The sequence below is a fragment of the Gobio gobio genome (assembly GCF_949357685.1).
Source record: "Gobio gobio genome assembly, chromosome: 1".
NCBI classification, from domain to species: domain Eukaryota; kingdom Metazoa; phylum Chordata; class Actinopteri; order Cypriniformes; family Gobionidae; genus Gobio; species Gobio gobio.
The window spans coordinates 74,087,367-74,102,366 of record NC_137097.1 but is presented as its reverse complement, the minus strand read 5'-3'; the positions used below and the strand labels follow the sequence as shown (position 1 = coordinate 74,102,366).

Genomic DNA, 15,000 nt, shown 5'->3' with positions numbered 1-15,000 from the left:
TCAAAAATATTTAAAGGGTTAGTTCACCCAAAAATGTAAATTCTGTCATTAATTACTCACCCTCATGTCGTTGGACACCCGTCAGACCTCCGTTCATCTTCAGAACACAAATGAAGATATTTTAGTGTAAATCTGATGCTCTGAAAGGCCTCCATTGGCTCAATGCACGGTTCACTCTCAAGACCCTTAAAAGACACTAAAGACGTCGTTACAAAGTCCATCTCACTACAGTGGCTCTACAATAACTTTATGAATCGGCGAGAATAGTTTTTGTGCGCAAAAAAACCCTAAATAACGACTTATATAGTGATGACGATTTCAAAACACGGCCTCATGAAGCTTCGAAGCGTTATGAATCAGTGAGTCGAATCATGAATCGACTAACTGATTCATAACGCTTCGAAGCTTCATGATTCAGATGCAAATACACACCATTTATGTGTGTGTCCCTTTAAATGCAAATGAGCTCCTTCCAGAAGAGGGCGGATCCTTTACAAAACAGGCGAATAATACTCTAGCTCAGTGGTTCCCAACCTGTGGGCCGTGAGAGAACCTTAATATTAATTTGAATATATTAATATAATTCATTCATTTTATTATTGATACGTTAAATAATAAAATATAAATGATATACATTTAATTTATAATCTAGAAATAATAACATGTCATATTATTAATATTACATAAACGTGTGTGTATATATATATATATATAATGGATTATATGGAATATAATATTGTATTTGTATGAATATGAATACGTTTGTATGGATATAACCAGAAGCCAATGAAGTATTAATTATGATAAATTTGGATTGATTTAATTACAATTAAATTTTATTTATGATATAGTCTATAAATAATATTCATGTCATATTATTAATATATTACATAAACATAATACTATAATTTTTTATAATAGTATTTACATTTATTTACATTTATGCATTTGGCAGACGCTTTTATCCAAAGCGACTTACATTGCATTCAAGGTACACATTTTGTCAATTCTTGTATGATATTGAAATATAATATTGTATTTGTATGAATTGATGTAGCCAGATGTAATTATTTATCATAGAAAGGCTTTATTCTTGTGTTTTCTGTGTAACTTCCTCCCTCAGGCCGCTCTTCCTCATTCCACAGGGATGATGATTATGAATACAGTCTCTTCATTGATCTCTGTTTATCTGTGAAAACTCTCCCAGAAGGCCGTCTGTCTGATGGCTGTCGTGTGTTGATCTATAAAGAGCAACTGGCTGACCATGTGACTGCTGTGCTGATCTAATGTTTGTCTTTCAGCTGCTCACCAAAGAGCCTGTGCAGGCAGGAACTCCAGAGTCGTACGGAGACTTCGACAATCAGGTGTGTGTGTGTGTGTGTGGGATCGCTCCTGTCTTCTTCATGATCTAACTCTCTTCTGTTCCACAGTCCAGGAAGTATTATTTCCTGAGTGAGGAGACGGATGATAGAGACTCCACGACCCAGCGCTGCAGAGATCTCCAGCAACAGGTGACCCGCGGATAAATGAAGAGAGAGAGCTGAAGAAAACCTCTCTTGGGGGAAACCTGACGTGTGTGTGTGTGTGTTCCAGCTGTCCGTTCTGACGGAGGAGAAGTCCTCGCTGCAGGTGGAGGTCCAGTCTCTGCGGGAGCGCCTGACTCACTGCGAGCCGTCCGACGTCTCCTCCACCATCACCAATAAGAAGCTGCTGCTGCTGCAGAGTCAGATGGAGCAGCTGCAGGAGGAGAACTACAGGTGTGTGTGTGAGGCCCCTCGCGCAGCTCCACCACAGGGCTCAGTCTCAGGCGTTTCTGACTGTGGTGGAGCTGTAGGAGGAGAACTACAGGTGTGTGTGTGAGGCCCCTCGCGCAGCTCCACCACAGGGCTCAGGCGATTCTGACTGTGGTGGAGCTGCAGGAGGAGAACTACAGGTGTGTGTGTGAGGCCCCTCGCGCAGCTCCACCACAGGGCTCAGGCGATTCTGACTGTGGTGGAGCTGCAGGAGGAGAACTACAGGTGTGTGTGTGAGGCCCCTCGCGCAGCTCCACCACAGGGCTCAGGCGTTTCTGACTGTGGTGGAGCTGCAGGAGGAGAACTACAGGTGTGTGTGAGGCCCCTCGCGCAGCTCCACCACAGGGCTCAGTCTCAGGCGTTTCTGACTGTGGTGGAGCTGCAGGAGGAGAACTACAGGTGTGTGAGGCCCCTCGCGCAGCTCCACCACAGGGCTCAGGCGATTCTGACTGGTGGAGCTGTAGGAGGAGAACTACAGGTGTGTGTGTGTGAGGCCCCTCGCGCAGCTCCACCACAGGGCTCAGGCTCAGGCGATTCTGACTGGTGGAGCTGTAGGAGGAGAACTACAGGTGTGTGTGTGTGAGGCCCCTCGCGCAGCTCCACCACAGGGCTCAGGCTCAGGCGATTCTGACTGGTGGAGCTGTAGGAGGAGAACTACAGGTGTGTGTGTGAGGCCCCTCGCGCAGCTCCACCACAGGGCTCAGGCGATTCTGACTGTGGTGGAGCTGCAGGAGGAGAACTACAGGTGTGTGTGTGTGTGAGGCCCCTCGCGCAGCTCCACCACAGGGCTCAGGCGATTCTGACTGTGGTGGAGCTGCAGGAGGAGAACTACAGGTGTGTGTGAGGCCCCTCGCGCAGCTCCACCACAGGGCTCAGTCTCAGTCGTTTCTGACTGTGGTGGAGCTGCAGGAGGAGAACTACAGGTGTGTGAGGCCCCTCGCGCAGCTCCACCACAGGCCTCAGTCGTTTCTGACTGTGGTGGAGCTGCAGGAGGAGAACTACAGGTGTGTGTGTGTGTGAGGCCCCTCGCGCAGCTCCACCACAGGGCTCAGGCGATTCTGACTGTGGTGGAGCTGCAGGAGCAGAACTACAGGTGTGTGAGGCCCCTCGTGCAGCTCCACCACAGGCCTCAGTCGTTTCTGACTGTGGTGGAGCTGTAGGAGGAGAACTACAGGTGTGTGTGTGTGTGTGTGTGAGGCCCCTCGCGCAGCTCCACCACAGGGCTCAGGCGATTCTGACTGTGGTGGAGCTGCAGGAGGAGAACTACAGGTGTGTGTGTGAGGCCCCTCGCGCAGCTCCACCACAGGGCTCAGGCGTTTCTGACTCTGAAGCTATTATGGTCTGAACAATGAGAAGCCTACAAAACATACATTTACATATAAAAATATGAATTCAAGCAGTCATGTAGTCAAATAACTAATCACGAGTAATCATTTATAATTAATCATAATTATTATTATTGTCATTATTGGTGTTTTTTTATTATTCATAATATTTTATGTGCTAGATTAGTCATGTTGACAAATAACATTGTTTATTATTATTGTTGTCATTAATGGTGTTTTTTATTATTCATAATATTTTATGTGCTAAATTAGTCATGTAGACAAATAACGTAATTATTCATTAATATTTAATCGTCATAATTATTGTTGTTTTTATTATATATATATATATATATATATATATATATATATATATATATATATATATAAAAATGTTTGTGCTATATTAGTCTACAGACATAATTATTATATTAACATTATAAAATTAATATTATAAAAAACAACAATAATAAAAATAAACAATAATAATAACAATAATAATAATAATTATGATTCATTACATGTTCATTAATTATTATTATTATTAAAAATATTAATATAATAATTATAGAATATAGTTTTTTTTTACTTAATTATATAGTATTATATAGCATTTCTATATTATAAATTAAATTATGTATCCAAATAAATAAATGATTATATTTATGTCCATTCATACAAATACAATATCATATTTCTATATAATATATAAATAGTTATAGTATTATATTTGTGATTATTGTAGTAATAATATGGTATAATATGTTATTTCCATATACATAAAAGTAATCATAATTAATCAATCTTAATTGGCTCCTGGCTATATCTATTCATACAAATACAATTTTATATTTCTATTTAATAATAAATAAATAACTATAATATTGTAGCATGATATTTATGTATATTATATTAATAATATGATATCCATTTAATTTATTATTTTATAAATGAGGTTAATAAAATATTATATTACTTAATTGGCTATATCAGTTCATACAAATACAATATTATGTTTCTATATTATAGTATGTTATATTAATAACACTGATATAAATATTATTTCTTTACTATAAATATATATTTCTATTTCTGCCGTTATTAAGCTTGGTTACGGTACTGTGTAAAAAAAAAAGTGTGAATGTGAACTTTAATTTAATCTGTAGCGCTTGTTTTACTAAAATGGTCCGGAAGGAGATCTCAGTCCACTTTCAAATCCAGACACGTTTGTAGACAAATAACGTCATTAATCATAATTATTCATTAATATTTAATCATAATAATTATTGTTGTTTTTATTCATTATAATATCTATATTTTTAGTGCTATACTAGTCTTGTAGACATAATTATTATATTAACATTATAAAAAACAACAATTAATAATAATAATAATAATAATAATAATGATGATGATGATGATTATAATAATTACATGTTCATTCATTTATTATTATTAATGGTTGTTTTTATAATATTAATTTTATAATGTTAATATAATAATTATAGAGTATATCGTTTTATTTAATTATATAGTATTATATAGCATTTCTATATTATAAATTAAATTATGTATCCAAATAAATAAATTATTATATTTATGTCCATTCATACAAATACAATATCATATTTCTATATAATATATAAATAATTATAGTATTATATTTGTGATTTACTGTATTAATAATATGGTATATGTGTTTTTCCATATTATATTATAAATAAATGCTATTCATACAAATACAATTTTATATTTCTATTAATAATAAATAAATAACTATAATATTGTAGCATTATATTTATGTATATTATATTAATAATATAATAATAATTAAATGTATTATTTTATAAATGAGGTTCATAAAAATATTATATTACTTAATTGGCTATATCAGTTCATACAAATACAATATTATGTTTCTATATTATAGTATGTAATATTATATTAATAACACTATGATATAAATATTATTTCTTTATTATAAATATATATTTCTGCCGTTATTAAGCTTTGTTACGGTACTGTGTAAAAAAACCTTGCGCTTGTTTTATCAGCACTAAAATGGTCCAGAAGGAGATCTCAGTCCACTTTCAAATCCAGACACAGTGTGAATGCAAAGGCTTGTTCTTTTAGCCTTGATATCATATATAAGCATCTGCGATATGTAGGGTTGGGTATCGTTTGGGTTTTTTTCGATTCCGGTGCCTGAACCGATACTTAAAAAAAAAAAAAAAAGGCCACAAAACGAAGCAGATGACATTAAATGGCTTTTTATTTATTTATTTTTTGTTTAAATTGAACCATTTATTAAAAGTTTAATGTATACTTAAATGTATGAATATAAATAAATACAAAACACAATTTACTTATTTACAAATTATTATTGACTTATTTACAAATTCACAATAAAACCTAAGCCACCTAACCCAACTACAACAAGCCTAATATAACTCTAAATAACAGTTACAGTAATAACAGCAGTCGTTTGTATTCATATTCATATTCATATAAATATGATCATATTCTCTGGCTAAATATTTTAGAACGCGTCACCTTAATGTTTCCATGGCGACGCATCATGTTTCTCACATGACACACAGCAGCCGCAATTGCGGCTTATAGCAGGTTATTTCGTTTTATTTAAAATATTCACAAACTTCTTAACTGTGTCACGAACTATCTGATGTTCAAATGTGTGAGTGAATGTGTGTTAGTTGATCTATAAAGCGCAATGGGCGGCGCCATGTTAGTTTGCGCCTCAGAATCGGATACGTCGGATTTACAACACTTGAGAGCATTCTCGTCTCACGAAATACATGAAAGTAAGTGAGCAGTGAACTGGAAGAAGAATAGAGTAAACTATATAGTTACTATATAATGTGCATGTATCTGATGTGAATAAAACACGTAACGTTAGTCAAATTATAACCGTCTGAAAGGATTGTCATAGCCGCTTTCATACACATCAGTGTGTGTGTTTTGCTAGTAGCCTAACTTATGAGCATTTAAAAACCTGAAATAAACATGATGTGGTTGTAAATGATGTGGTTGAAAACACTGAATAGTTGTCATGATGTGACCAGCGCTGAGCGTCTGTCTCTGGCTCAGCGAAAGCACGAAAGCACGTTTGAATTTTGGCACCGAAATGAGGAACCGAAATCTGCGTTCTGATTCGGTCCAGTACATACCGGTTATATAAGGGTTTCGGTACCCAACCCTAGCGATATGAGATATTAAGACGGTATCATAATCATTACATATGAGCGGGAGCCTGAATCCTTGTGTGTTTCAGGCTGGAGAGCAGTCGAGATGACCAGCGTGTGCGAGCAGATGTTCTGGAGCGAGAGGCGAGCGATCTGCAGCTGAGGAACGAGGAGCTCACCAGCCTCGCTCAGGAGGCCCAGTCCCTTAAAGACGAGATGGACATCCTCAGGTCAGACACACAGACATAAAGGCCAGGGGTCCCACGCTTCTTCAAAGTACTTGAATTTCAGACACATGGATTCAAGGCCTGGAAAGTACTTGAAAACAAACATAGGTCCTTGAAAGTGCTTGAATTAAGCATGAACTGCATTTTGTTAGAGTAGCATGTGCTATTACAAACATTGGCCTTCATGCGCTGCCAAAACCAGAACAAAACCGCATTACGGGAAGAAGCTATTTCAATATATTTCTGCTGTTCCTTTCTATATATTTCTGCTGTTCCTTTCTAATAAAGCCTTTCTATTCATCTAATCATAAATAATTAATAATTAATTACTTCATAATAAATAATAAATAATTACTTCAAAAGCCCTATTCAGACGGTAATAGTTTCTCGGGGGGTCGTTAGGTATTGTCAGGGGCTAGTCTGTGTTTTTAAGGGCGTTTTCACACCTGAAAGTCCGCACCAAGGTCCGAACCGAAGTTCATGTTTTGATACTTTTTATACATTCGGTTAGTTTTGGTTTTGTTTCACATTGCAATTATGCGAGCGCACTTAAGAACTGTAAATGACACACTTGCGTCCACTCATCATCATCTATGTGGACGGCATCTGGACATTGATTGGTTTGTAAACGGACGTGCGTCTGCAGGGTTTTTCCTACATTGAAATTTTTTGGGCGGCCGCCAAAACAAATTTGTGTCCCGCCAAAGCTTTATTTGATGAGTTATTGTGATTTATGAATGATGTAGAATAGATGCTGCGCTTGTGACTAAGTGACAGAGAGAACGATCAGAGCTCCTCCCCCGCTCGCACTCTCTCTGTCTTCAAAATAAGCACTGTCTTAGCTTTCTAATATTTCACATATTACGTTAATCAAAATAAAAAGGTCAGAAGACCGAATCCATGTTGCACGTGGCGCTATAAGACGATGTTTTCCTTTAATTACCGCTGGGTGTGAAATGCGCTCAAAAAACATTGACTGATTCTCTGACCAGCTGACATAAAGCATACTTTCAATAAACGGGAAACAAATCCTATCCGGTTATGAAGTGTTTTCTGTGTGTTGACAAATCTTTCGCGATGTTCTAACAGACGGGATTCGCACACAACGCGTCTGCTAATGTCCGATTCGCAACCTAATGACTCCTTTGAACCGAATCATTTCAACGACTGGTTAGAACAACTGAACTGTCCAACACTGAACTCACGAATCAGTTTAATCATTTACTCAGAACACCTCTGAAATGAGAACACAAGTGTGCTTACACAATTTAGCAAGAGTGGGTGTAAGAGTTAGTTTGAATTATCCACATTCTTTCAGCTTATTTATGTTCATAATGTGTAGTAAAATAAATAGCCTATAAATCACTTAGTTTAGACTGTGAGGTGAACCCAGAACAAAGTTGTTGTTAGCTAGCTGATCATTTTATGAAATTGTATATGGCAGAAAATTAGGCTATTTGTTCATTTTTTTAATACTACTTTTTAATATTGATATGATTATATACCAAAACAATTATCAGTAAATAGTGTAAAAATGAGGAACAAAAACAAACATCAAGGTATCCCACATGGAAAAATACTATAGTATATTATAGTAAAATTACTATAGTGTTTTTGAACCATACTATAGTAAATATACTACAGTAAATTGTAGTATATTTAGTATATTATAGTATTTACTACACTTTGTTAATTTACTGTAGTATATTTACTATAGTACGGTTCAAAAACACTAGTATTTACTAGAGTAATTTTACTATAATATACTATAGTATTTTTTCATGTGGGATCAAAATAAGATAAGCAAAAGTTACAAACTTTCTTTGAATTTATTTAAAATGTATTGTCAGTATTGCGCTTGCAGATCACGTGGGTAGGGTACTTTTTTACTGTGCGTGCGTGCGTGCGTGTGTGTGTATGGATGACCATGTCTGTCAGCAACCACCGAAGACCATTTTTGACCCAGGAAAAACCCTGGTCTGACGTCAGCGTCTTTGACAAGAGTGAATGAACGGACGCATATCGTTGCCACTATTGAACAGTACGACTTTTTGACAATTTTTTATTTTATTTTGACTATTTTGTCAACTATGTTGACTATTTTTTTATTCGTTACGTTTAAAAGTGGACATTTCAAGCTTTATATACACATATTTCTCATGTTTGTGAGGCAAGTAGCTGCTGAGTTTCGGTTTATTTGAGACGCGCTCCAGTTCATGTGTAAAGCATGTGATCGCTCCCGTGATTATTGTCTGCTATAGACTATTTGCTTCTTATTTATTAAATCCAGGCAATTATCTGATGAAACATTGATTAAAATTAAGATACAATTTATACAAAACGAAATTCCCATTAAAGAAATGCTTTCTAAGCAAAATCATACAAAATTTAGTTAACAATTATTTCTGACTTTCTGTCTTCTGACATATTGCGCATCTTTCACTTTTCATAATCAATGTAGCCTAGATTTAATTTAAAAATAACATTATAATATTTAAACATAAACAGGAACTTCCTGTAAATGGTCTGAAAGTCCAAACCATACAGAAAATGCTTTCACACTAGAAACGAACCCAACCTTTGTTCAGTTTGATCCGGACTGAGACTGCCTCTTTTCGTCGGACCAAATTTCGTCTGTTTGGTCCGGATCGTGGTACGGTGGAGGTTTCACACCTGCAATTTTGATTCGGACCAAACAGAAAAGTCTGAAAATCCGGACCAAACAAGGTAGGTGTGAAAACGCCCTAAGTGTTTTTCTCCCACCCCCGTGAAAAAACCCAGACCGAATTACCTACTGTTTTTAGACAAACACCAAGGTCGTGTGGTAATTGAATTACCATCCGAATCCACATCTGAGTTTTCAAGATGAGATCACTTCAAAATTCCCTGTTTACATCCTTTTTGACCACAGCAGGCCACCGTGCGGTTGCGCTTTGCTGTAATTTGGATGCATTTTAAAGATCAGTGCCCAGCTGCATAAAGCACCTTAAGTTTTTCCCTCAAGTATGAACTTAAGGGGCGATTTCCCCTTACCTAAGAGAATATCTTAAGGGTGTTGCATATAATCTCTTAACCCGTTCTCTTAAGTAAGGGAAACATTTAAGTGTTTCACGACAGTGATCCTGGATTCACGTTATTGCCATAGATACGCAAAACACTAAAGCTGCGTTCACACCAAACGTGAATAGTGTCAAATTTGCGTCTAGTTTGACACTCGAACTTTGAATGCATTCGCGCGTCCAAAGCGAGATGGACACGCGTATAAAGCAAGCGTTTGAAGCGAAATTGACGCGCATCGTTTTACGCTTTTCATAGTGGTTGTGTGCGGCCGTGAAGTTGAAAAATACAACTGTTATTGTGTCACGAAATGTCGTTTTAAGAGTTGTTAATTCGAGATTGTAGTAGTTTTAAGCTCAAATCTGTGGTTTATTTGTAGAGATAGCGCCTATTTAAAAATGTTGAGACATGTTTAAACTCACAATCTGTAGCTTCGGTTCTATTATATGAAACATATAAGTTAAAAGACATTAATGACTTGTTATAACGTCGAACAACTTCTTTAATTATGTGAGTTCTTCATCTCATTCAGAAATGTACGTATTAGGGATCGACCGATATGGATTTTTTTAGTTAATTTAACCGATTTTTTTTTTCATCAGCCTTAGCCGATGACTGATACGGGCTGCCGATTTTCTTGAGCCGATATTTGGAGCCGATACTGATTTTGCTCCCTCAATTTACAACATAAAAATGACACAATGATCAGGATGATAACAATGTAAAATTTAAAAAAGGAACATTTATTGAACTAAAAAAAACTATATTTAACAAATAGTAAAAACAGGTGAGGTAGAACAAGAGTTGAGTGGTGAAAATAAATTCTGAAAATAAATATTTAAGCATAAATAAAATAATTACACTATTGCACACAGTATCAACAAGCAAGCAGCATAATAATAAAGTGCACACTGACTGTACTATACTTAAAACTTTTATACTTTTAAAACTATTCACAACTTAGTCATTTGATGCTTAGGTGCACTTAACTTAATCTCTTGAAAAAATATCGGCGAACGCAACAGCCTTGTATCGGCCGATACACGTAAAAATCCCAAATATCGGCCCGATATATCGGTCTAACACTAGTACGTATGACTGCAAGTGTTCAGTGTCACAGTGGTTGCGATGTGTGATGGTCAAATCGGTGTATTCTTGCAACAATTTTTCATCGCTAAGATGGTCCAAAGGGTTCTCCCTATCCCTAAAAATTCTTCTTGGCACATGATGATCTTCAGCTGGTTCATAAATTCAGCCATGTCGTCTTATTTTTGTCCGCGTTACTCTTAAGGTTACGATTTCGAAACCTTAAGTTACTTAGGGAATACTTGGGGAAATGACCGTTAAGGGGTTTTTATGCAACAGCTTTTTAAGCGATTACTTAAGTGAAAAAACAGTGTTATGAAAAAAGTGTTTATGACGTTTAACTTAAAGAAACCCTTAAGTAACACTTAAGGTTTTTTTTATTCTGCAACACCCTTAGGTTTAAGGGAAACATAAGGGCGAACTTAAGGGAAAATTACACTTAAGGTGCTTTATGCAACCGGGCACTAGCCCTTTTATTACTGAAATGCTGGCAAGTGTTTACAAGAGCAATATATTTCATCACCGCTCAAAAAATAAAAAGAAGAAAAGCACGTAAACATTTTGAAATAGGCCGTTATTATTACGGTAGCAATTATATATGTTAAATATAATATATGTGTGCAGGTCTTAAAAGCCTTCAAATTGTTTTTTTTTAAAAAAGGTACAGGTGATTTAATAAATAATTTTGCATATTTTTAATGCCTTACAATTAACTTGTCCATATCTTTTTATTTAATTTGAAAATTCATGTATACAATATTATCTCTATATTTTTATGTTTTATTTAAGTAATGATTTATAACAAAGAAACCTAAAACCAGTGTGAAATAAATGTTAAAAGCGGGAATAAGAGCACTTTTTCCAGCCTCTTTCCTCATTGGATTTTATAAAATTGGAGATTTTTCCTCATTGGAAATTGTATTTTAGTTGTCAGTATATGCCTCAGCGTTACTGCATTAATGATAGACACCGGTACAGTAGGTATTTGATATATTGACAGTAACACACACATCTTTATCGTATTTATTGTGCTTGATTTAAAATAAAGGTGCTTTAAAAAGTCCTTGAATCTGGTGTTCATCAGAGGTGGACAAAGTACACAACTCCATTACTCGAGTGAAAGTAAAAATATTACTGGTCAAATATTACTCTGCTACAAGTGAAAGTTGTTAAAAACGATTTTTACTTAAGTAAAAGTACAGAAGTACTTGCTTTTAAAAGTACTTAAGTATCAAAAGTAAATTTCCTTTTTTATGTCAATGCATTATTTTATTATTGTTGTATAAATGCACGTTATGCCATGGTGGTTTAAGCCAGTCAGTGATGCTCCATACGACCACCTTGATCTAATTTAAATACTTAAAAAGTTAGAAAGCTTTTTACAAAGCTGCTGTCACTTTAAGGCAGAATGCACAAATCCAACACACTGATACACATCCGATATTCCCCCAACTGTTTACGTTCACTTAAGACATAATCAACTTTTTTTACGTGAATGCTTTCCAAAATGAAAATGTTGATATTTTGTGTGTATTGGTCTGTTTAAGTGCGAAAAAACACACAAAAGAAGCTCTATTCAGTACTCGTGCATCTCAGAGGCACATAAAAACAGACTGAACTGAGCTCTTTCATCATGCTTTTTCAGATTCATCCAAATGTCTATGCTTCTCTTTCTCCCAGACATTTACATTTAGCAAAAAAAAAAAACTTTTAAAGAAGAAAAAAAATCATCCACTGACTTGCAAAGCTGCTACCGAAACGACTTTTGACTTCGAGGACCTTGATAGAAATGTAGTGGAGTAAAAAGTACGATATTTGTCTTTCAAATGTAGTGAAGTTAAAGGGTTAGTTCACCCAAAAATGTAAATTCTGTCATTAATTACTCACCCTCATGTCGTTCGACACCCGTCAGACCTCCGTTCATCTTCAGACACAAATGAAGATATTTTAGTGTAAATCTGATGGCTCTGAAAGGCCTCCATTGGCACAATGCACTTTACACTCTCAAGACCCTTAAAAGGCACTAAAGACGTCGTTACAAAGTCCATCTCACTACAGTGGTTCTACAATAACTTTATGGAGTGACGAGAATAGTTTTTGTGCGCAAAAAACCCTAAATAACGACTTGTATAGTGATGACGATTTCAAAACACGGCCTCATGAAGCTTCGAAGCGTTATGAATCAGTGAGTCGATTCAGCGGTTTGAATCGCCAAATTTCAGCAGTTTGGCGGTTTGACACGCGATCCGAATCATGATTCGACTCACTGATTCATAACGCTTCAAAGCTTCATGATGCTGTGTTTTGAAATCGTCATCACTATATAAGTCATTAATTAGGGTTTTTTTGCGCACAAAAACTATTCTCGCCGATTCATAAAGTTATTGTAGAACCACTGTAGTGAGATGGACTTTGTAACGACGTCTTTAGTGTCTTTTAAGGGTCTTGAGAGTGAACCGTGCCATTGAGCCAATGGAGGCCTTTCAGAGCATCAGATTTACACTAAAATATCTTCATTTGTGTTCTGAAGATGAACGGAGGTCTGACGGGTGTCGAACGACATGAGGGTAAGTAATTAACGACAGAATTTTCATTTTTGGGTGAACTAACCCTTTAAGTACAGTACTCAAGTAAATGTACTTAGTTACTGTCCACCTCTGGTGTTCATGAAAGAGTGGGAACCCTGAAAGGTCCTAATGTGAAACGCACAATCTTTCTTCAATGTTTGTGTGTGTTCAGGCACTCGTCTGACCGCGTGAGCCGCTTGGAGGCGATGGTGGACACATACAAGCGCAAGCTGGAGGATCTGGGCGATCTGCGGAGACAAGTGCGGCTGCTGGAGGAGAGGAACCACGTCTACATGCAGCGCACCTGCGAGCTGGAGGAGGAACAGCGCAGAGCCAACACCATCCGCTCGCAGCTCGACAACTACAAGAGACAGGTGAGCGGTGTCACGTTTGCACCATCAACATGAGGACAGCAGCAGCCGAGTGATGGATGCTTTCTTTCATCAGGCTCACGAGATGAGCACCAAACACTCGGCCGAGGCCGTGAAGGCAGAGAAATGGCAGTTCGAGTACAAGAACCTCAACGACAAATATGAGACCCTCCTGAAGGAGAGAGAGGTAGGAGAACGATCGCTCGCATCGGATGAGATCCTGAAAATGACTCTCTTATGTGGCGTTCACACCGGACGCGAATAATTCGCTTTTGAGTTTACTCGCTTCATTCACGCGTGACATTCGCTTCACAACAGATGTGAATTCGCGTCATGGGCGGGGCTTCTGCCAGCCGGCTCGTCTCGTTGAGAAATGGCTGACATGGGCTGTGTTTTTTGTTCAAATCTACTGTTAATGTGTGACAAAATGTAGTTTTAAAGGGGTGGTTGCATGCGTTTTCACTTTTTTAACTTTAGTTAGTGGGTAATGTTGCTGCTTGAGCATAAACAGTATCTGCAAAGTTACAGCGCTGAAAGTCCAATGCAAACGGAGATATTGTCTTTTAAAGTTATGGCAGTTTATTGCCTACAAAAATGGCCGGTTTGGACTACAACAAGCTTCTTCCCGGGTTGGTGACATCATGAACACCTGCTATTAACAAACACTGCCCCCGCGAACACGCAACAAAGTGGGCGAGGGCATGTCGCCGTCATTACGAAAGAGAGAGAGAGCTGTTGCAGAACTACAAACTACATCTGGCCATCTAACCAATCTTAAGACCATTTGCGTTTTTCGGAGGGATGGGCTTCACAGAAGCAGGAAGCAAACCGTTCAAAGGACAGTGGAGACAGCGGTGTGGAAAAAAGGTAAAATGTAAGAAAAATACGGCGTAAAAAAAACAACAAAGTATTGAGACATGTTATACTGCGCCCCATAAACACAACCAAGCCTCGAAAAAAACCACGGAACCACCCCTTTAAGTCTTTTTCAGGCGATAATGTAGTAGTTTAAAGCTCAAATCTGTGGTTTATTTATAAAGAGAGCGCCTATTTGAACATTTGATCTGGCGTTTTCGGAGTTGTGAGCTCCAGTGGATCAGCGGCGCTCAGCGATCGTTAACCCCGGCGAGAGCAGCCTTTCCTCGGCCAGTCCTTCAGACATTCATCTTGTGTTGATCTAACGGCCGATCTTTGGTCTCATGGATCTATAATTTGTTCCCTGGCAAATCGTTTAGGCTGAGGGCAAAGTGAAGTTTCACTTACTTTTTTATTTTTAGGCTATTTAACTTTACGTTACCGTTGTAGCCGACTAGCACTGACTTTGAATGTCTGACTGAATTGTTTGCTTTATTTCATGTATAGCTTATTATA

At 37.3% G+C, this 15,000-nt stretch overlaps 1 protein-coding gene across 1 annotated transcript in view; it reads left to right on the top strand.

Annotated features, from left to right (window-relative positions):
* hook2 (hook microtubule-tethering protein 2) overlaps positions 1-15,000 on the top strand; it is a 31,406-nt gene that overhangs the window by 7,717 nt on the left and 8,689 nt on the right. Inside the window, exons 7-12 of the mRNA XM_079814227.1 lie at positions 1,302-1,364; positions 1,431-1,511; positions 1,594-1,757; positions 6,411-6,551; positions 13,431-13,632; positions 13,706-13,816. Of these exons, the coding sequence (XP_079670353.1) occupies positions 1,302-1,364; positions 1,431-1,511; positions 1,594-1,757; positions 6,411-6,551; positions 13,431-13,632; positions 13,706-13,816 (762 nt within the window). The remainder of the gene's footprint in view (positions 1-1,301; positions 1,365-1,430; positions 1,512-1,593; positions 1,758-6,410; positions 6,552-13,430; positions 13,633-13,705; positions 13,817-15,000) is intronic.